General features: G+C 49.0%; 1 protein-coding gene across 3 annotated transcripts in view; it reads right to left on the reverse strand.

Moving 5' to 3' along the window:
• Window positions 1–21321, reverse strand: part of Ddr (discoidin domain-containing receptor 2) — a 283107-nt gene that overhangs the window by 11675 nt on the left and 250111 nt on the right. For all 3 annotated transcript variants that reach the window (XM_065434481.2, XM_070522397.1, XM_065434482.1), the window contains exons 5-7: window positions 10039–10186; window positions 3548–3727; window positions 1795–2136 (exon numbers count right to left, since the gene is read on the reverse strand). In XM_065434481.2, coding sequence (XP_065290553.1) covers window positions 1795–2136; window positions 3548–3727; window positions 10039–10186 — 670 coding nt within the window. The remainder of the gene's footprint in view (window positions 1–1794; window positions 2137–3547; window positions 3728–10038; window positions 10187–21321) is intronic.

Below are 21321 nucleotides of genomic sequence, written 5' to 3' on the forward strand. Positions count from 1 at the left end.
ATGTGCAACGTGTAAAACAAGCTTAAACAATGGAAAACGTGGTTAAGGGAGAGAACAAACAATCTGGTAAGCTTTTTTTTTTTTTAAGGATGTTAAGCAAAGTAACAGTGAGAAACTCAGCATGTAGATATACACCGCAAATACATAATATCGTTTATTTGCGTCTCTTTCCAACCGCCAGTGTTATGTTCACTCCTTGGTGTTTATTTTTTTTTTCTACATACTTCGAATGACTGGTGTCTGCATTCCAGGTCGAAGACAGCTTTTTCAGCAAGTTTTACTTTGATCGATCTTGCTTGAAATTTCACAAAATGGCGATCAACAAGGACATCAGCGGTTCGTACAAAATTTAACAAAATGAACAGAACCTGGCGCTTCAGTTACAATTTGAGCTATTTTCAGGGGTAGTAAAAACGATGCGAATACGCGAGTGTATCTAGTTAACTATCTATTCGCAAATGAGAAAGGGAAGCCTGGATGGTAGTCATCACATAAATCACAAGAAAGCCGTGTGACACCGCAACTGCCTTTGCCGTGAAGTAAGCATTTATTAGTATAATAAAGACGCGTCTCCGTAAGAAATAGCACAATCACGTGCAAGCCCTTCCGTTTCCTCCTGTGTGTCGCTTGCACTTTTCACCTTCAATTAGGCCGATCTGGGGGAACACTATAATGAAAGGCCACTGAAATATTGCAGCTTCGTCGTATGGCGCAAATGTTTATTTTTGCGATAAAATATTTCAAACTCGCGTGAGGACATTTGCAAATAAAAATTAAGACTTTTCTTCTTCAGCATTAGACATAATGTTGTACATCGCATAGCCGGAGCGTGCTCGTGTGAAGACTACAGAACGACAGAGGGGGCACTTAGGCGCCCCGTGCGCAATTAAGTGCGTTTCAAACGCAAATGGTCTTTCACGTAAGTATCTGCATATTATGACATTGCAAAAAAAATGTATTTAGTCAATGTGCATATCCACCTTTATGACGTGTGATGAGTTTCTTTTTTTAATCTGACGTATGATAACAAGGATACATGGAACGGCAAATTGACTTTTAAAAGGCTGCTAAGGGACGAACCTTCTTCGGTTAAAGACGAGAGCACATTCGTGCGTGCTTGGATGAAAACAAAGTAGGTACCCGATGACTGCACATGAATGGCCAGGTATTGCTGCACCGAACCTGACCAATCTCACACACTTGGAGAGTCAAGAGTTAAGCGAAAGAAACGGTCGTGCCAACTCTTCGTCAGCAAGAGTCATTGCAGAGGTACCTAACGAACACGTGCATCGCTAGTGCCCAAACGTTAATACTCATCGAATTGTACGGTGGTAGACAGAGCTGAGATGGCATGGCACGCACCAGAGCAGGGCTCTTTCCATCGTTCAAACAGATTGGTTGCTGAGGCGCTGTAGTATGCACCAAAAACTACCGCAGCGTGAGCACTGACACAATTTGAGCCCAGCACACAGAGCCCGCCACAAATATCTGAAGCGTGAAAGCAGCGTGTTTCTGCGTGCATTGGCAACTTCTACCGGATGCTTCTAGGTCTGTCTATTTTGCTCGCCTTTCTATTTCAGCATCCTTCACCATCACGTGCCCATTCGCGCGCTGCGAATCTTCGCGGCTCACAGTTTGTCTACTCGAGAGCCTGCGACCTTCGCCTGTTCAAAAGTCGTGCCTTTCAAGGTGTCTATGTAGTGTGCAGCCTGCTTCTGAAGCTAGCCGGCAATATCGACAAATGAGTGTGGTCAGGCAGCTTCGCCATTAAGGGCGGGAGGAAGGATTTCTTACCGGAGGTAAAGGAGACCTCGCTGAGGAGCAGCCACTTGGCGGCGAACTCAAGCTGTAGCTTGACGAAGCGACCCACGTGGTTGTGCAGCCGGATGGTGACGTTGCGTGTCTTCTCGTTGAACAGACCCGGCATCAGGTTGAAGTGCTGCGGTTCACCCAGGTAGTGCTTTCCACCCACGCTGAACGAGAGTCGCGCCGCGCGAAACGGCTGAACGTCGCGGGTGTGCATGTTGTTGCAGTGCAGGAACACGGCCGAGAAGTTTCGCACCGTGTCGAACTCGAAGACCAGCTCGAGTGGCTGAGAGTGCAGCGAGTCGTTGCGCCAGCCGACCCACTCGTACCCTGCGCAAGGCAGGAAAAGTGCATGAAAGTGGGAAGTAATTCATTCAGCAGAAAGCAGCACAAAGAGAGAGAGAAAGCAATGACAGGAAAGGCAGGGAGGTGAACAAGACGAGCGTCCAGTTTGCTACCCTACACTGGGGTAAGGGAAAGAGGAAGAGAAAAAGGAAAAGAGGGAGAGAGTGAGCATTGAGAAAGTAGCACAAATGTACAAGTTACTTTAGAAACCCATGAGCCCCCTCTCCCCCCCCGCCTTCCCCGGACTCACAGTTTCACAGCTGACAAAAAAAAAAAAAAGCCACTGGTGCCGGGATCATACCCGGCACCAGTGGCTTTCCGACTGTTCTAAAGCAATATTTAATGACCAAAGCTATTCATCGGAAATCTGCAAAGCGCAATAGACCGTGCAAGGATCAGAATAGCCCACTCCGGTCCTGTCCGGACCGTTTCCGTCTAAATGCTGCGGCGAGAAGATGGCGCTTGAAACCACCTCTGCTATTTTAGTTTACTCTGCTTCGTGGTACCGTGGGAGCAACTGGTGCTACCTCTCGCACGGGATGCCGGTCGACAGAGCCGAGGCGGAGTTGTAGCTATGCGGTACGAATCACGCGCGTAGGGCAGCTCAATAAACAGTGTGCGTCTAGACACCCCGCTGCTCTACGTGACCAAGCAGTCGCAGTGTGCGGAGCGGGGGGACAAACTCTTTCGATGAAGTGACTTCACAAGCGATCTATGGATATCCCTTACTTGTAGTCTCTTTGTCGTATATATGTATATAGTTACTTTCTTTATTCTATCCTTTTTGCTATCCTCTCTTCATGTCATTTTACCTGCCTACGCCCCACTGCTGACCATCAGCCGAGTGGGCTAGACAGCTGCGATGCTGTCAACAGCAAGTTACTTTTCTTTCTTTTTCTGTCGTTACTTTATTTATTTAAATAATTAACGAATTACACTTGCCACAGCTCGTAACATCTGGTAAAGTAATGTCTTCAGCACATCGTCGTCTAAATAGCTACCGTACCCTTCGTTCTGAATATCAGGACCGGTTTCCGCCCGTGTATGTCAGACTTTACTGAAAACGGCGAAGCTACGCCGACTTTAATTATGGTGAACAGGTTTTTCCCCAAACTATGCAGTCGCTGAAGCCTCCACGGCATCATGACAGTTGTCATTTCTTCTTCTTTTCTTTCCTTCCATTCTTTTTTTTTTTTGCGCGCGCGCGAAAGGAAGCGCCACAAAAATTATAAACTTCCGCCAATAAATGTTTTCGGGACAAAGGGGGCTACACAGTCACTACTCGATTAATTGTGCTCACATTCATTGGCTAAACGCCGGACACATGGCCTGTCTCTGTACTGATTACAAATATGGGATGTTCCTGTTCACTCATTAAGGGACTAATTTTATGTACCTTTGCCGTATCCCGAAACATCGAGCTTGAAGTTTTCGCTGCCCGCGACGCCGTCGGTGAGCTGTCCGAGGCCGCCGTGCAAGTAGCTGTCGTCCTTGATGCCGTCGTAGGTTGCGTCGGACAGGTCGACGTCCGTGCCTCGGCGCTCACCTTGCGGTATTGAGTAGGACAGGATTCCCTCTGCAAACGTAAAACCAAGACCCAATAAACTGTAATAAGTACGGCCTTTGAACTCCGTTCCCCAGCAAAAGCATGCGTGATCGGCTTCACTTTCACGCCAGCGAAGTGACCACCAAAGATTGCCGCAGTTCCACCAATACATATGTCCTTCTAAGACACCTGTCCCCTCGAGAAATGTCTGAGGTAGTTCAATGAGCATGCTTATTTCATCCCCTGGGCATTACTTCTCCATGAGACACGCGACAACTTTTCCAGGCTCACCAATTAATCACGATAATTTGGTAATTCCTTCATTTTTTTTCCGGTGATACAACAGCGGTAGCAGGTAGCTGTTAATTAAATGAAAGAATAGTTAGCAAGACTTCATTACAGGGCTGTTTTCTTGGTAGGTTAAGGGACAGCGCACCTCTGCAACGTAGTTAGAGAGGAGGGAAAACACAGAAGTGCCGATGGCTTCACTTTATTTTTTAACCACGAAAGGCTCGCATGCCAGCGCAATGACTTGAGATAGGAATCTGCAGAGAGGCATGCTTTGCGCCCTTGCTCGCAAAGGTTCAGTGATTGTGAAAAGAAACGTAACCACTGCGCGCATGACCGAATATGGCTCCGGGACGCCTTCTTAATCTACTGTTGCATCCGCAGTTATCTTTGAAGTCAGTATACAGTTAGGCAAATTCTCGTCCACACCTCCATAGCTTTCCATAGCACCATGACTCCTAATAGGGCTGAAGTACGCAACCACAACACAGCCGCACTGATTCTCCTATCGGCTTCTTTTCTTTTTTTCTTTTCAGACAAAGGCCGCGCGTGATTTCATGTAAAATGGGAAGCAGGGGCACGGAAATGAAAGGCACGGTGTGTTATGAAGCTGATCGCATCGGGAAGCTTGAGCAGGAGCCGCTGGCATTGGGTTCTGTTCTGCGCTGCGACTCAAGGTACAATGGAGCGAGAGAGCGCGTTCCGCGTGCCCGGAGGCCGATATATGACGCGTCGTGTTATTCTTGCACCGCGTTCCACCCTCTTCACGCCAGGCTAGCCGGCGTGATATACTTGTCGGTGCCGGGGTGGTGGGCCACCATATCAGTTGGTCGGATAGATGCGCGCCATGCGAGCTTATCTCCCATCGGTCGTTGAACCCCTGCGGAAAAGGCGTTTTATTGCCGATCGACGTAAATGCCGCCACTTCTCTGGGCTGTCTGTCACCCCACACTGTATACAGTGAACCGCCGCGCTCGCAGCAACAAGGGCTTGGCGCAAAGCGGTCGCAGACGTCGCTGAGCGGCGGAAGTGGCTCCTGGCGGCAGCAGCAGCAGCAGCAGCCAACCGTTGCCCAAGGGGTTGAGAGCTTTCTTGTTTACGCTGTCACAGGGTCCCCCCCACCACCAGCGCGAGTGAGCGGGCGCCAACTATTTCAAGCGCGCGCGCCGCGGTTCATCAAGGCTGGGATGAAAGCCCACGGCAGCCGAGATTCTCACGAAGTGCGGGGACCTATGGCGAGCCTCACGTGAGCAAACACGAACCCCGGAAGCAGTCGGCGGCAGCGAGCAGTGGCGGTGACTGCGTCGGGGCCACGGCGCGACAGATCTCGGCGACGCTCGCGCGCGCGCTTTCCTGGACCAGGCCGGCCGCCGTGAGAGCGCCGGCGCCGCGCGAGCTTTTGTTGATTCGAGACAGCGCTCGCGGCGACAGCCCCCCCCAATTTCTCCGTCGTGGTCGCCGAGATGACGAGAGGAGGTTGGAAGAACGATACGCGCCCCGGCTGCAAGCTGCGAGAAGCCGGGTGAACCGTTAGCAGTGGCCAAGCGCGCAGGATCGTCGAGAATTGGAAAGCGAACGCAGTGGCGGCCGCAAAGCGTCACCTGGCGGAATTGGCCGTCGTGACAGCCGTGTGACACCTGCCGAGGAGCAAACAAAACAGCGCTGCTTTCTTTTTCTCGTTTATTTATTTATTTATTTATTTATTTATTTATTTATTTATTTATTTATTTATTTATTTATTTATTTATTTTCAAACAGAAACAACTGCTTTATGGACTTAGTGCAGCCCATGTAATTAATGTTACGTATCAACGTGCTACCTGATCATGTTTGATTTGGTCACAACACATGCATTAAATATTAAGGCAACAAATATAAGAACTCGTGACATTCGGAAGTTGAATAATATCATGACTTGTTTTGATTTCGCTAAAACCATTACCGTTAAGCTAAGACCATTACCAAGCCAAGCTTCAAACGTTACATTATTTGTGCCTTCGTGAGCCGAAACTTATAAATGTTAGAGACCATGCTATAGCGCCATCGCCTCAGCTTTCATACAGCCACGACAATCCGCGAGTTTCTCGGGCTTTAATTTAATCGCTAAACAGCGAACAAACTCCGCCGGGGTCTGGAGATGATTGTAAACACAGCCGCGCTTGCAACTTCCTTTCGACCAAATGCTCTACGATGTTGCACAGTGCATTCACAAGGGAGTAACACAGACAAAAGTTTTCGGCCAAGACACCACGTGTTGAGAATGTCAAGAAACCCGTGCGCATAATGTGCGCATGAGACAGCCGATGTAAAATATAATAAATTATAAGCGTGTATCTGATAACAAAAAAAGTACCTAACAGCAGCAGTTCCTGCATGCAAAATATACCTAAGCGTAATTTGTCTTTCTCCTGCGCGTGCCACTGAAGCCATGTGTGAAACACTCCGAGAATACCGACCTCGGTCACTAATTTAGCATGCCAGAAGAAAGGCAGATAGGTTAACGAGAAACATAGTCCGCTTTGTACGCATTGGCCCGCGCATTCTGTAAGGCGCTTCATTCTACAGGGGACTCACGGTAAGCGCCGTCGCAGCCGCGAAGCGCGGCGCCTTTCGCGCTTGAACACGCTGCGCGAGCGGCAAGTGAGCAGGGGGCTTGTTCCGTATTAGGGGGGCAAAGATTCACGAACAGAAACGACCTTTTCCTTCGCTGTGCCACGCGGAGGTCGCCGCTAATCAAGGCGCCTTTTTCGGGGCGTTCCCCGCTCCGTCGACTTAATTGCCGGACGCCGTAACATTCTTATCGAGTCATTACGCCATGCATCTCTATCGCGCGCTCATATAGGCCTAACGTCGTCGCCAAAATGAGCACGCAGCTCTAGGCAAGTGCGGCTTTTACTCTTCCTCTTTACTTTTTTTACCTCGCGCGCCTCAGCTTGCAGATTTATTACGCTTCGCACCGTTCCACGGTGGCGGGGAAGCGTACAGCGCGAGAGCGCACCACGGTGCGAGGTGTACCCGGCGCATGCAGGCAAAAACACCGCCGTGTGTGGCGCGCGCGCGTGTGGAAGGTCCCTCGTCAAGGCTTTCACGAATCGATGACTTTTGCCGTACACGCATCCTGTATAGGTGTCGTGGCAGCGTGCATGTACCGCTATTTCTTTACTTCTTTCCCGCGGTGGGTTGCATTAATGAACACCTTACTTGGGCCAGAGCGGAGCAAATTATACGAGCTCCCAGTTCATGCGGAGCTGCGGTCAATCACGCAGCAACAGACTTGCCTAGCTCTTGCTAAACGAGAAACTTCGTCGTGTTGCCTGTAAAATTATTATCTATGCTTCGCTGTTTGTGCTCCCCTACTGCTCATATTTTTCTTTTTCTTTTTTTCTGGGTGGTTGCAAGCCGAGACGGTTATGCGTATTAACGCAGGTCCGTTGATCGCCGTGCTTACATTACCACTTTCAATATGTTCAGCTACCGGTCATGTATCACTCACCCTTTTCAGAGCGATAGCTTTCGTTGGCTCTTTCCCTCACTTCGCGGTTTTTAACTATGTTTCTGTCCGGTCGTTTATATGACCTCGAGGATGACCTATATATAAAGAAATTACGTTTCGGATGGCTGATTCCGAAGCTGGTTCCCCCAGAACACACACACAAAAAAAAATTCATAGGCACAGACCCCTGATTGCTTTTCATGCTTCCCGGCAACTGGAGCTTATGTACCCGTAACGTTTACCGGGAAACGCTGGCGGCGAACCCTTTGCGCGAAGACAAGCTTTCTGATAGAAACGCGGCCTCTTGCGTGGGTCGATCTCCTGTTGTTGTTCCGCACTTTTAATATTTCGGTCCGAGAAGAACTAACATAAAAGATATGCACTGTAGGTGTTTTTTTTTTCATTACATTTGTTTGTGGGCTACCGTTCTCAAAATTCCCAGGAACGACTTTGTAAAGAATGAAAGACAAGGTATGAGCAACTTTGGTGGTAGAAGAGTGGTTGGGTATGCGTGGTTCGAAATTCTTTTTTGCCGTAGCGACGTCCGACGCTGGGCGCCTGGCACGGGTCGCCGGATTTTCTGCGACACGGAGCCTTTAGCGCCATCACGTTAAAAGCCCGATGCTCTAACCATTACGCCACGGACGCATGCCTAAAAAAGGCGGAATAAAACACGTGAACGAATTTTCCTCGTGCAAGCCAGAGCTTGGAGACGCATGACGCGTTAGGCGCGTCGGCCCCCGCAGCAACCGCTTCCTGATCTCTTAGCTGACGACGAAGACCGAAGTTAAGGGGCGCATTCGTGGCAAAAATTCGCCGCGTGTCTCATTGTACGGTGGCGCTGTGGTACGCTTATACAAGGTCAAGCACGTCGGGTAATTGAACAGCGTTTTAACGCTGAATAAATGTTGCGCTTTCTCTGCAAGGTCCACCATGGTGGCTCAAGGATGCGTTCGTCGCTGAAATCTGCGGGACCTCTTTGCCGTACAATGCTCCATTTTGCCTCGTTGGCTCGTGAAAGCTTCGGTAAACCAATTGCCACAATGCGTAGGATATGCATAATTTCTCTTTTCTTCCCTTTTTTTTTCTTTTTTACTGAAGACACCTACGTGATTGAAATAGCTATAAACGCAGATCAAACGCAGGAAGAATTTGTGTGAAATGAGCGCAATGTCCTGAAATGGTCGACAACTGGCGTTTTTCTACAGAAATAGATGAACGCGATATGATTTATTTTGCACAGTGGCTAGCCGAACCAGATGAACTACAGGAAAGCGGCCACGTGGTTTGGTTGCGAAATATCTATCGCACGTAACAGAAAACCATTGCTGCAAATCAGAGAGTTGAGAAAGCCCAATAGAATTTAAAAAAAAAAACATTTTAGTCATGGCTAACTCATGAGCGATAAGGAGTAAACACGACAAGTACACACACCGCGAGTTAACATATTTAATGGGAAAATAAACTATACAAACGTTACTGCGAACCATAGCCAAAGCGTACCAATGAAGAGGAACGAAATCGGGCGTGCCTGCGCACTTATAAGGCGCCCATGAAGAAAGAAGCCAGTGAGCGGTACCATACCGCTACACGACGTACTCGCATTCCCGCGATACGATTCCAAATTAATTTTGCTCTGTCTCTGGAGGAGACATGGAAGCCCAGAAGAAAGCGAGACCGGGTGCCGAATGCGTGGGGAATTTAATTTGAACAATCCCCCGGATTACCAACGACGACGGGGAGGGTCGAAAAAAAAAAGAAAAGGCGGGGAGGGGGGAGGGGGGTGCCCATAAGGGGGCGTTGTTCGCTGTGCGCTAATCCTGTGCTGGAGATCGGAGCTAGGCACCCTAACAAGAGCGGCATACGAGGTGTATATATTTGCCCTTCCTACAGTACTGTGCGGCCGGGAGCAGAAAGATAAAGTAGATATCTGAGCGGCGCGGTGTTTGCCGCCCAAGACGTTTTCCTTCCTGCCGAGCGAGACTGCCGCTCTCGTTACAATTGCAGTGACACCTTCAAGGTCTTCGTAACGGTGGTTGGCGTAATTGAAGAGAGAGACGAGTACCAAACGAGATTGCTAGGCTGCCGACGTGGCTTGACGGCACAGACGGCTCACTTTCACAGCTCTCGTTGCCGCAAAACAGGTACTGGCGAAAAAACTGCGTGAACATTTGTGTCCGACTTTCCAGACACACGGGGCAGCTTCAAACGACGACCTTACGGCTCAGTTGCCTCAAATTGATTATTAAATTGTTAATAGCTCAGGGCGTCAGGTTTGTGTTCGTGACGATTACAAAGCAAGCTACACACATCAATTTCTTAACCACGGAAACAACGGCGAATAATGCCGAGAGCTTTTTTTTTCCTCCATATATTTTTTTTGTGTTTAAGGACTTTTCAAAATCAAATAGTTTCTAGTTTTTGTTTTCCCGCCCATTCGGTGACACATCGTCCAATAATACAGGATTAAATTTTCCTCGAAATGCGTTCCTCGAGTGTTGCTCTCTCGGCCAGCGCGAGGTCTGGACGCAGTGAAGCGAAGTGGCGGCTGTGTACTCACGCGTCCAGGGACAGCCGTAGAGCTCGATGCGCATGCAGACCGTGCGCAGGATGCTGCTGTAGGGCACCACGCGCACCTTGGAGGCGATCACGGGCGGGTCCAGGGTGCGCCGCACCTCCGTGTACGTGTTGGTGTTGCCCTCGAAGATCTGCGAGAGAGGCGGCGCGGCCAGGAAACACTTAGTCACACTGACAGCGGCGGGTGGCTCGTAGCGCGTGACGTTTATGGCCACTCGTGGGGCTCATTATGCACCGCCAGCTTTTGCAAGTTCAATGCGACCCCCCCCCTCTCTGCCACTTGCACTCGCCCGTGTCATTGAGAGAGCGCGCCGGCGCCCATGCGCCGCTGATCAGGCGCGGAGTTTGCCGACGTGGGGTGCGAGAAACGGCCGTGAATGCGTGGGCCACGCGCGACGAGACACTACGCAACGTCGAGTGAACGAACTTGGCTTCCTTTATGAGGCTAATCCTTCAGCTAGGAAGGCACAAACTGCGAGCGTTTTGAATCACCGGTCAAATCCATCGTCCCCGTCCAGCTGCGTTACGCTCGCGCATCCTCGAGAACTGCTCGGAGCTTCCGAAAGAGGCATTTTTTTTTTTTTTGAGAAAGTGCGAACAGAGTATCGTTAGGCGTGTGTTGTAAAACAACGACAAAAAAGAAACAAGAAAAAATCATAAAGAGAAGTCCTCCTATAACGTACGTGCATCCGGGAAAGTTTTCGAAGTGCGGAGGACGAGACAGCGATTCCACCAGATAGTTTAAAAGTTCAGTCAATCTCTGCAAGCATATTCCTCATATTTATTGATCACCAAGCGTATAGCCGGGCGGAATTTTTTATTTCACGCGTCTCCCTGTCTCAAAACGTTTGCTGTCAAGTAAACGCTATACCAGATGACACTTTTTAAGTTTCACGGAATTTTTAAGTCACCTGCGGCCGATAGCAGAATTCTAGTCCTTGAGGTGGAATATTCAAAGACGGGGCCATTACTCGCACAAGAGACCGAACCACATATCCAACTAATTAAAACACTAATTAACATTTTAATTAGTGTTTGTATTGCATGTATTGAAATTTACATATTATAGCTGGTGACATTGCAAGGCGTATCCACCATTTCGGATGAATTTACAGGATCACACCACTTTCGAGATATTCATTGCCAAAGTCTGCGAAGAAATAGATGAGCGTTCCAGTTACTTTTGTGCTTTAATGCATAGAGTAGCGTTTTGTTAAAAAGTAAGTGGAACAACCGATAACTACAGACCTAGTTCGCTAACAAGTACTATATGCAAGGCCATGGAACATGTCATTCACTCCCAAATTGCCAAATACTTAGAAAGCCACGACATAATATACCAGTATCAGCACGGTTTCCGCAAGGGCTACTCTTGTGAAACACAACTTGCAGGGTTTGTTCATGACTTACACTCATCCGTTGACACTGGTTTACAAGTAGATGCAGTTTTACTTGATATCTCCAAAGCTTTCGATCACGTTCCGCACCACAGATTACTTCTCAAACTTGGATGCCTAAACATTCACCCTAACGTCCACGTATGGGTTAAAGCTTTTCTTTCCTCCAGGCTCCAGTTTACTTCCGCTAACAACTATAATTCTTCTTTTACCCACGTTACTTCCGGTGTCCCCCAGGGCAGCGTGCTAGGTCCTTTACTTTCCTTAATATATGTTAACGATCTTCCTTCTTGCGTAACGTCCTGGGTTCTACTCCTTGCCGATGATGTCGTAACTTACCGCACAATTTCCTCTGATATCGATCGCCAATGCTTGCAATCTGACCTTGATACAATTATCTTATGGTGCTCCAAATGGCTAATGTCGCTTAATATCTCTAAAACCAAGTTAATGACATTTAACGGCCGAAAGTATCGAATTGAATACACTTACTTCATTAATAACAGCACGATTGAGTCTTCCACTTCCTACAAATATCTTGGCCTTCCTTTCCAGTCTGACCTAACGTGGCATCACCATATAAATTTAACCCTGGCAGCTGCTAACCGTACTCTTGGAATAGTTAAACGAACCCTCAAGCAAGCGCCACCACTCGTACGAAAACAGGCATATATCACAATCATTCGCCCGAAAATTGAATATGCTGCGACAATTTGGGATCCCCATCAGGTATATCTAGCCTCTAACCTTGAAGCCCTGCAGAACCGTGCTGCTCGATTTATTTTTTCAGATTATTCAACATTCACCAGCGTTGCATCTTTAAAGAAACGTGCCGGTTTGCAATCCTTGAGCCTTCGTCGAAAACATTCTCGCTTATCACTATTTCATAAAATTTTCCACCACTCCTCACTTCGTGATGATTTTTTTCAGTCACCGCTGATTATCTTTCCTCGCCGCCATCACCCTAACAAAGTGAAATTCATTTTGTGTCGGTCATCAACTTTCGCTCAATCCTTCGTATCATGCACTATCATCGATTGGAACGATTTACCCTCATACATAGCCATGGAAACTGACATAGCCAAATTTAAGGAAACAAGTTGCACTACTGTGACGTGCTGCTAAAAATGTTGTGTTTTCTTAAGTGTGTTTCCCTGATATTTTTGATGCTCTGTGAGTTGTTGCTTGCTCCTGATGCTTTTATGTACGTTTCTACTCTTTTTTCTTTTTTTTTTCTGGTTTCTTGATTCAATATGATAACTACACTGCCTTGTTGAGCGGAAAAAAAATCTCTTGTAAATGTTTTTTCTTTTTATGTATGCTGTACCTGAATGTACACTTGTGTTTCTTCTTGTAGCCCCCCCCCCCTTATGTAATACCCTCCTTCGAGGGCCTTTAGGGGTATTGTAAATAAATAAATAAATAAATAAACAACAGTGCATATTTACCATCAGTTTGATGGCGCACATGTAGGAGCCCGTGCCATCCTCGAAATTCGTTCCAAGTGAATATGCCTTGCAATATCATTGGCTAGAATTCGTAAATTGCAATATCTGTCGTAAAGTGACTAATTAAAACGTTATTTCGTGAATTTTTCATTATTAGTAGATTATGCATTCGCATTTCACTTGCAAGTAATGTCAGCCTCATTGAATGATACAGATAAAGGACTAGAATCATGCTATCTGCGACAGGTGATTTTTAAAAAGTCTGTAAATCTTAAAAACAATCACCCCGTATATAGGTACATAATATTCTTTCTCATTCGGTTTCATCAATTAGTTGGGCCTTGTCACATACAGCTAAAGCGAAGAGGAAAAAAAATCCTGTTAGGGCTGACGAATGTGTTCTTTATGGCACGCTGCTCTACTTGTGTCAATGTGCATTAAACGACACGCTCCCGAGATGCCATCTATGTATGGACTACAATGTGTCAGAATAAATAACGTGAATTGTTTCAACTACGTTGAATTTTGCTCAGTTCACATAGGGTACAACACCGTGGTTGGAGGGCGTCCTTTGCCCATGGAAGAGAATTCACAGAGCCAAAGCGAGAATGTTTTGACGGTCTCAGATGCATTTTCCTCCTGTTCCTTGTTTGCTTCGCTTTTGGCGAGTGATCAATGCTCCACCACTCATAGCGAAGCGCGAACCTCTCGATTCCAGTCTGTCTTCTTTTTAGTTCTTGCTTCTTTCGGCATTGATTTGAACCTGCTGGGGGATATAAATAATGGAAAACTGTCACTAGGAATCTTGCCTTGGCGCAGCACGACATCCCCTGCACCTTCTCCTTGTTCTGCGTTGCTTGACAACACTGTACAACTTCATACACCCAGTAATGCTTTTTTTTATTGTGTGCTTCCTCGTCAGCAAAATGTCGGACGACATCGCGGGAGCACTGTTCTTTTGTTTCCCGTCGTCCTCTTACGCGCAACCCTGCTTTTAAACAAGGGGGCATAAGTTACTGCTCCGCGACAAAGGTATGAGTTTCTCTTGCTGTTTTAATGTGATTTTTCAATACAATTTATGGCAGGAAAGGAGGGAAAAAGAGCCATGCATGTATGCGTTTCTATTGCGAGTGAATAAACAAAAGGACTTACAACTACCATTGCACCAGCCGACTTTATTGATACCGACAACGCAACAGTTGCAGTCCTTTATTTCATCCGCCATAGTTCGGGCAGGTAGTGTGCATAAACTAGTTATTTTAGTTATTTTAGGAGCTCTTTGTTCTTCACGGCTTTCACGTCACCCGTCACGGAGAGGAGTGGTGGCTAAGGAGTCGCACAATCTGAGACGTACGTACCGTGGTCGGCAATTAAAGCGGTAGCTTTATTGCAGCCCTTTTCGTAAATCGGCAATTCTAAAGGCTCCCTCACTGTCCCCAATATAGTTTCACATAATCGATGCTTGGAAGTGAAAATTTCATATGCTTTTTTCTACTTGTTTTGATGTTTGTGACACTGCGCAGACGAATGTACGACGATTATATCCCAGAAACCTGAACGCGTGAATGTAAAGCGAGAAGTTTAAAACAAATTATACGTAATATCAGACAGATACTCTATGCGATATATTCAGCCGTGCATGACGCAATGTCCAGGCCGAACCGTTACTAGCACACTGAAAGCAAGTCGTCCATTTCCCGACCCTGCCCACCATATCCCTATTCTGGGAATTTGCGCTGCGAAGGCACACACGTATAGCGCTGACGTGAAGTGTGCCCGCGGGCAAGTCACTTTTGTCGCAGCCGCCTCCGCTGGTTCCGCCATTTGAAGCGAACAGAAAGCGATATCAGCGAAAGTGGTCCGCAGAGAATGCGGCTTCTTGATCGATTTGGAGCGAAGTTGCGTCTCTTCTCGGCGGTTCTGCGCTCGAAGCTTCGCGTCAACACTTGAGTGCCGAACGGACCTACGGCAGAACTTGGTCATACGAACCGCGGCAGACAACCGTGTCGTTCTTTCTGGACAGACCAATCTCATCGGAAGCGAGATTGAAACGCAAGTGTCTTTTTGTGTGTGTATGTGTGTCCTCAGACTGAAAGGCCCAGCTGGTCGGCGCACCTGAACAACTGATGCGTTCTATATCGCCCGTCTTCGCTGCAGACACCGTGCCTCGCGCCTGCGCCCGTCGTGCAAGGCAGTTCGTCCTTTCCGATCATGCTGGCATTCCGTTCGGCCAGAGAAATGAGGCCGCTGCGAACGAGGCGGCACACGGCGAGAGCTTGAACCTCCGGGTGGGGTTCAGCTGTGCGGCACTGGTCCGGTTCTCCCCAACTCCCGAGGTCCCAATTAGGTCGCTCCCCAGCGCACTTGGGCTCTTCGTCACCGCCTCAGTCCGAGGTGCCACGTTTACCGGCGTAGAAGATGCGGCCCGCTCGCGCACTCCGAAACCGGGCTATAGAGAACCTAGCAGTAAGTCAGCCGGCGTATACTTGCCCTGCCTTCAGCGAAAGTGTACGCGCCGTATTTGAGAGTGGCCCTATTGCTCCTCCTACATTTCAACGCTCTGAAGGCGTTCGCAGTCGTCACGCTCAGTCTACGGAAGCAGTACCGATACGACGGAACTACAAAATGGTTCGGAAACAGCCATGGTAGCAGGCTACGTCGACTTACACTTATGAAATACTTACGCATCCTGAAAGCATTTCTCTGGGACAAATGGTAGCACATATTGTAATGTAAATTCGGTGGAGAATCACCCATTCTCTCCTGCTGGCACCTTTCTTTAAATGCAGAATTCGTATCGTCTCTATCTTCCACTTCTTACTCAGTAAAATTTTAACCATCATGTCCCTCACGCGGCCCTTCAGCTATTAAAACTAAGTATACAGCATAGTAAGGAAGTCACAAGTGCCACGCCAACTCCGTTAGTTGCTTCTTTATAGGTATCGCATGTGTAACAACAGTTAGCGTCTTTTCGATCATCGTCTGTGCCAGACACGATAAGCGAGGACATCGGACGAACAATATTCTGGCCTTTTTCCAATTTTTTTCCGCCATACCTCATTGCACGACGCAAGTGACGTCACATTTCCACCAAGAACGCTCACCCTCTCTTTCTATCTCTCGTTGTACCCCTGATGCATCTACTCTTTTGAAGTTTTGAAGCACACAGTTCTCGCCTGCAAAAATTTTGTTACAACCCATCTAAGAGCACTGACAACGCTTGCTCACTAAAGTGACGAGACGCCAGAAAAGCAAGGACAAGCGACGGAAGTATGGCACGTAAAATGCGGCACTCGGTGGGAACTACGAGGCTACTTTGATCCCGAAGAGGCGAAGAGGTGAAACCAGTCTCGTTTTACGTCAGCGTTTGCCAAGAAAGAAAAAGAAAAGGGGGCGAGAGTCGGGAGGAGGTGGTACAAGAGAAAAAGAAGAACCGAGAGGCCGCCGCGGCATGGGAGTGAGAGCCGCGGGGATAGCCCTGGATTTAGGATTAATCGAACGCGGGGAGTGGAGGGGCCGCAGATGGAGCTATCCGCCGGGGTCATTATACAGATGCTCCGGCGCCTGCCCGCCATAAACAGCCACTGCGAACCACTTCCCTGCGGCGCTTGTCAGTGCATGCCGTGTCTGTCTATGGTGTCAGTGCGTGCGCGTGTGCCTTGCTCTACACGCGCGGCTATACGCCTCCTATGTGGCAAGCGCCGTGGACAAACTTAGGTGCGTCGGGGACGCTAATGTATCGGGGTCCTGCTAGCAGGCGCAAGCGAGATGCTTAGCGCTGGTTTTTTCGGTCACTGCGTTGCTGTAGGCACTGTCTTTAGATGAACGTGCACAGCGGCTGAATCATATGGTTCAGAAACAGGCGAGTTGCGCATACGCTTAACGCCAAGTTCTCGTTTCGTAGCCGCCGACGACCAGCTTGTTTTTAACTGCATCGGCGTACCGAGTGTAAAGAACGCGTTGTTCTACTCATGCGGGCAAACGGTGGCGCGAACGCGATCACCGCGAACGCAATGTGAGTTCGCGAGTCTTAGTTCACAGTTGAAAAGCGTTGCCTGTAGAGCAGCTTCCTTTACTTTCTTCTTTCGTCACTCTTCTGTTCTCCGTTTTATGCGAACGGCGCGGTAGTGTAGCGACCACTATGGCGGCTGCAAATAATATTAACCCGGTGGCGCCTGAGGTCAACTTCGTCGGAACGCAGAAGGCAATTATCTGTTATTTACGAGCCGCTGTGGTCTCCGAAGACTTTTATCGACTTTTCGCGTGGTAGAGCCTCACCTTCTCCGCCTATCAACGAGCGCACTGCCTTTCTCCTTGTTTTTGAGTCCTGCCTCTTTCTCCCTTGGAAGCAAGGCTGAGAAGAACTGGCAAGCGGGCCATCGAAACACCAGATTTTTGGCATCCGTCAACTCATCGTCGGCACCGCACAGAACGTTTTACGACCACTGGCTTCCCGTACCGCATCGCCCTCTCCTAATCTCCTCCACTCGCTGCCGTTTATCCCCGCCTTTCCGCGAGGCCACATCCAGCGACGGCCGGGCGGCATTCATCTCCAACCCGGCGCGGCCAAGAATAAACAGAGGCGTTCGTCTCGAAACGAAAAACTTCGCGCCACAAATCGTGCCGGCGAAACAGTGACGGGTCGCTCCAGCAGTAAGCCAGCGTTGCCCCAGCGTGCCAAGCTAAATTATACGCATCCTGAGAGCAGTTGCGTGCAGCGCAGCGCCCGTTTACAAAGAAGACTGTCGGAGAGTACTCGGTGATCTCGAATGCTTGTCCATTTGTCAAGGCTCGCGAGTTCGCCTCCGTGGAAAAACGACAAATTGGAAACATAGTTCGCTTTCTTGGTGGCGTTGGAGCCATTCGCGTTAATTAAATAGGTTTGGCCATGCCCCATCAACTCACAGACAACCGCATGACCCTACACTCTGAACACGGTAAGCCCAAACACGAAACCAGCTCACCTAGTTCCCTAGCTTATGACGGTAAGTTTGATTAAGGTCCACATTTTCACGTTCTGATAGATAAGAGGCACTATTTGCCGTATGCAATGCCAAGAGCCACGCGGTTTGGTCAACTTGGTTTTGTTGTTGTTGTTGTTGTTGTTGTTGTTGTTGTTGTTGTTGTTGTTGTTGTTGTTGTTGCTGGGGATCATTGCAGAGGAAATATGCGCTTAACTTCAGCGCCACGCGTCATATTATATACATGCTGTAATACGAGAACAGGCGCCGCAGTTGCATGCAAACTGATGGTTGTTGGATATTTTACTCCGTTCTATGTAAACTTGAGGCTGCAGGTTTGTTTAGGCCACATATTAGCCTTGTTTCTGGCGAATTTCTGTCAAATAGAGAATATAGGTATTTATTTGGTAAGTCTACAGCAAAGACTGCCGATTGCCTACAGTGATGTGAAAACGCGCACCGCTCTACAGATGTTGCCGTGTTAGAGTATGTACGGTAAATCTTTCAGTTTGGCAAAAGGGAGCAGATTCAAGGCAGCGCTGATACGAGAAACATGGAATGGCTAAAACATTATACATTATCGTCGCGTCCTCGCTTTCTTCTTCCCTAACGCGAAGCTCACTTTCGGTGATGCTGCATGTAATTAGCTCTGCAGCTAAGAAAGCGATGCGTGCCAGCAGTAAAACAATTGGGTGAGGCTATGGGCCCGACCAAGGCGGCGCGTGAGCGTTTATGTTCCTAAGCGCGGCCGCTTTACGATTTCGGACGGGGTCCACGGGCCGGTGTTTATTTTCCCGCCGGTCGGATTCGCACCCTGGGGCCACCTGGCGGGGACGGACAGGCAGCGGAGGAGGGGAGGGTGGGGGAAGGGGGTGGGGGGTGGAGCGTACGGTAGGAGTGGTTCTGTCGTGACTGTGCGTTCGCGTTGGCACGAAACCGCGGGCGCTCCCCGCAGAGGCAGCATTCGACGCCGCCAGGCTTTGGCGCCGATTCGCGAACGCTTTGTCTCGAACTGCGGGGTCGCACGTTGCCAGCACGTGGACTTCGTGCTGAGCCAGCGGGCGAAATACGCAAACAAATGGCCGCACGTGGTCTCGCAACTCCCGCCCGTCGCGAGTGCGGTGTAAGTGATTTTACAAGCGGCTATATGTGAAGCCAGATCTCGTCCACACCGTATGAGCCAGTAACGCGAGTGGCAGTGGATACCGTCGTTAAACGAAGGGTACAGATCGTTCCCGTTACACGCCGTAGCTTTCAAAAAAGCTTTCCATTTGTAAAAAAAAAAAACGGAATGATTTAATGTTGGTAATAGCACTGCGAAAATGGCTGTTATCAGGTCAAGCTCCCAGAGTCAAACTAAAGCCCGCTTGCCTGTAAGAATACAAGTATAAGAGAAAGGTGGGGACCTGAATACGGTCAGGTTTGGTTTGCGAATGACAGCCCATCTGTTTCCAATAAGCTGGGTGCCTCCTCAGTAAACAATAACTCTTGCGATTTCAGCATTGCGCGATCATACAGTGTCGTTCGCTGCTGCCAGCAGCAAACACGAATGTTCTGAAACCCAACAGCACCATGACGGTAAGGATTACATATTGGGAGATTTGTATAGCCTGCAAATAGAAAGCAACCAGTAACGCCCACCGCATGTCAAATAACGGGGAAAAAAATGGCACTACACTTTCGTCCAAATTTCTCAAGCAAGTATACATTCGCGCCAGCCTCCTTTCGGCCTATGCGCTCCTTCTCGCGGATTCACGGAGTGAGACATTCCTGCGCATTCGTGTCGCGTCTTGTTACGAGATTGAAAGCGGCCGCCTTTTCCCTCCAGTGAAATAGGGCCCGCTCGGCGCAGTGAAAGTTTCGGGCCGCTATACGTATCTAGCGCGGCCGCGTCGCAGTTATTCTCGTCGGCGAACCGTGTTTCACAGTACGTTGCACCCCGCATATCGCGTACACTGTACCTCCGTATACATGCGCGAAGTCTCGTCCGCCTCGAGCAGAGCTATATTGCGCGATTGCGTCAGCGCACGGGCGCTGAAGAGAGCGCGCGCGCGCCTGTGCGTACCTGCGCGGTTTCACCCCCGAGCGGCGGCTGGCGGCGCACGCAGTTGCAACATCGCATCAGGCGATGTCGACGCGAGATAGAACAGCGTCTCGCTCCGGCGCTCGCCGCCGGCGGCCCCTGGCCGCGCGGCGACGCTGGACCCGCACTCGGGGCGCATTTTGTCATCGCGCTCCATTTTTACGCGGTGCCGAATAGCGCGCGCATGGCCGAATATGTTGCTAAAGCGGGCGCCTCGCGAACCGTGCGCGCGATCTCCGCACGAGCCGTCGCCCTTCTTCGCCATCACGCGGGTGGCGCAGCGGGCGAATTCTCGGGACGCGAATATTTCGGGTGTGGAGATGCGTTCGGTGAGATAAGACGCGGGGAGCGCGCAGCATTTCGCGTCCGCGCTGGGCCGCCGGCTCTGACGGCGGCGTCCGGATCATCGTGCGAAACGAACGTTCGCGCGCCGCCGCATGAATGTCCCCCGTTTACGGCTTCTTCAATGCGGTCGGTCTCTTATACGTTGTTCTATTTTTGTTAATTTTGAAGGTGTGCGTAAAATAGAAGCCGGGATGTAACTCAGGCGCGCGTTCCCGGGAATGTGCTCGACGCTGCCGACAGTGTGTTTCCTCCACTTCTTTCTTTTGCTGTTTTTTCAAACTCTGCCCACGCGAGTAACGGACGAGGGTGACACTTTCGAAGAAGCATTACTTCACGTGTATAGACGAATGCGAAACGGCCCTCAGGACGGCACTGCGGCACGAACGTGCCTGACTGTGATTACTTTGCACGTTATTATGATTATTACGATTATGGTGTGAGATCATGGTAGCTACATGCTTCTGCTATAAAGGAGACTCAATAAAATAATAACTATACACGTATTTGGAACACGGAACACCTAATCACAAACATCGTGAATACCATGAATCATAAATGCGTCCTTGTGAGTATTGGTTATTACTAAAAAAAAAAATTAAGAGCAAAGCTTCGCAACTTGAACCGCATTTCCGGTACGTTACTATGTCATCGCGGATCTCAAACCAATTTCGCATATTAAGGCTGTTTGTGTTTCGAAAAAGAGGTTATCAATAACCACTAGGTTGAATAATGGTTGTCAGTCAATCAACTAGTAACTGTAGTCCCAAGAATACGGTGTCAACGTGTCGTGACGCCCCGAGGACACGGGGGCGGAACTTTCTGTTTTGTGCCCTTTTCTGTCTTACCGAAACCCCACCCCGCTCATTAGAAGCGCAATTTATTGAATTCCAGCATAGGTTATAACATTCCTAATTGGTGTCGCATTATTGATTTCCGAAAAGCTTCGGCGCTCTTCTCTGCCTCGTTCGATGAACTGAAAGCAGGTCTTGGCATGTATGTACCTTCACTCAAGACGTTTCTCGTGTACAACGC

Source organism: Dermacentor albipictus, chromosome 1 (assembly GCF_038994185.2).
Source record: "Dermacentor albipictus isolate Rhodes 1998 colony chromosome 1, USDA_Dalb.pri_finalv2, whole genome shotgun sequence".
NCBI lineage: Eukaryota > Metazoa > Arthropoda > Arachnida > Ixodida > Ixodidae > Dermacentor > Dermacentor albipictus.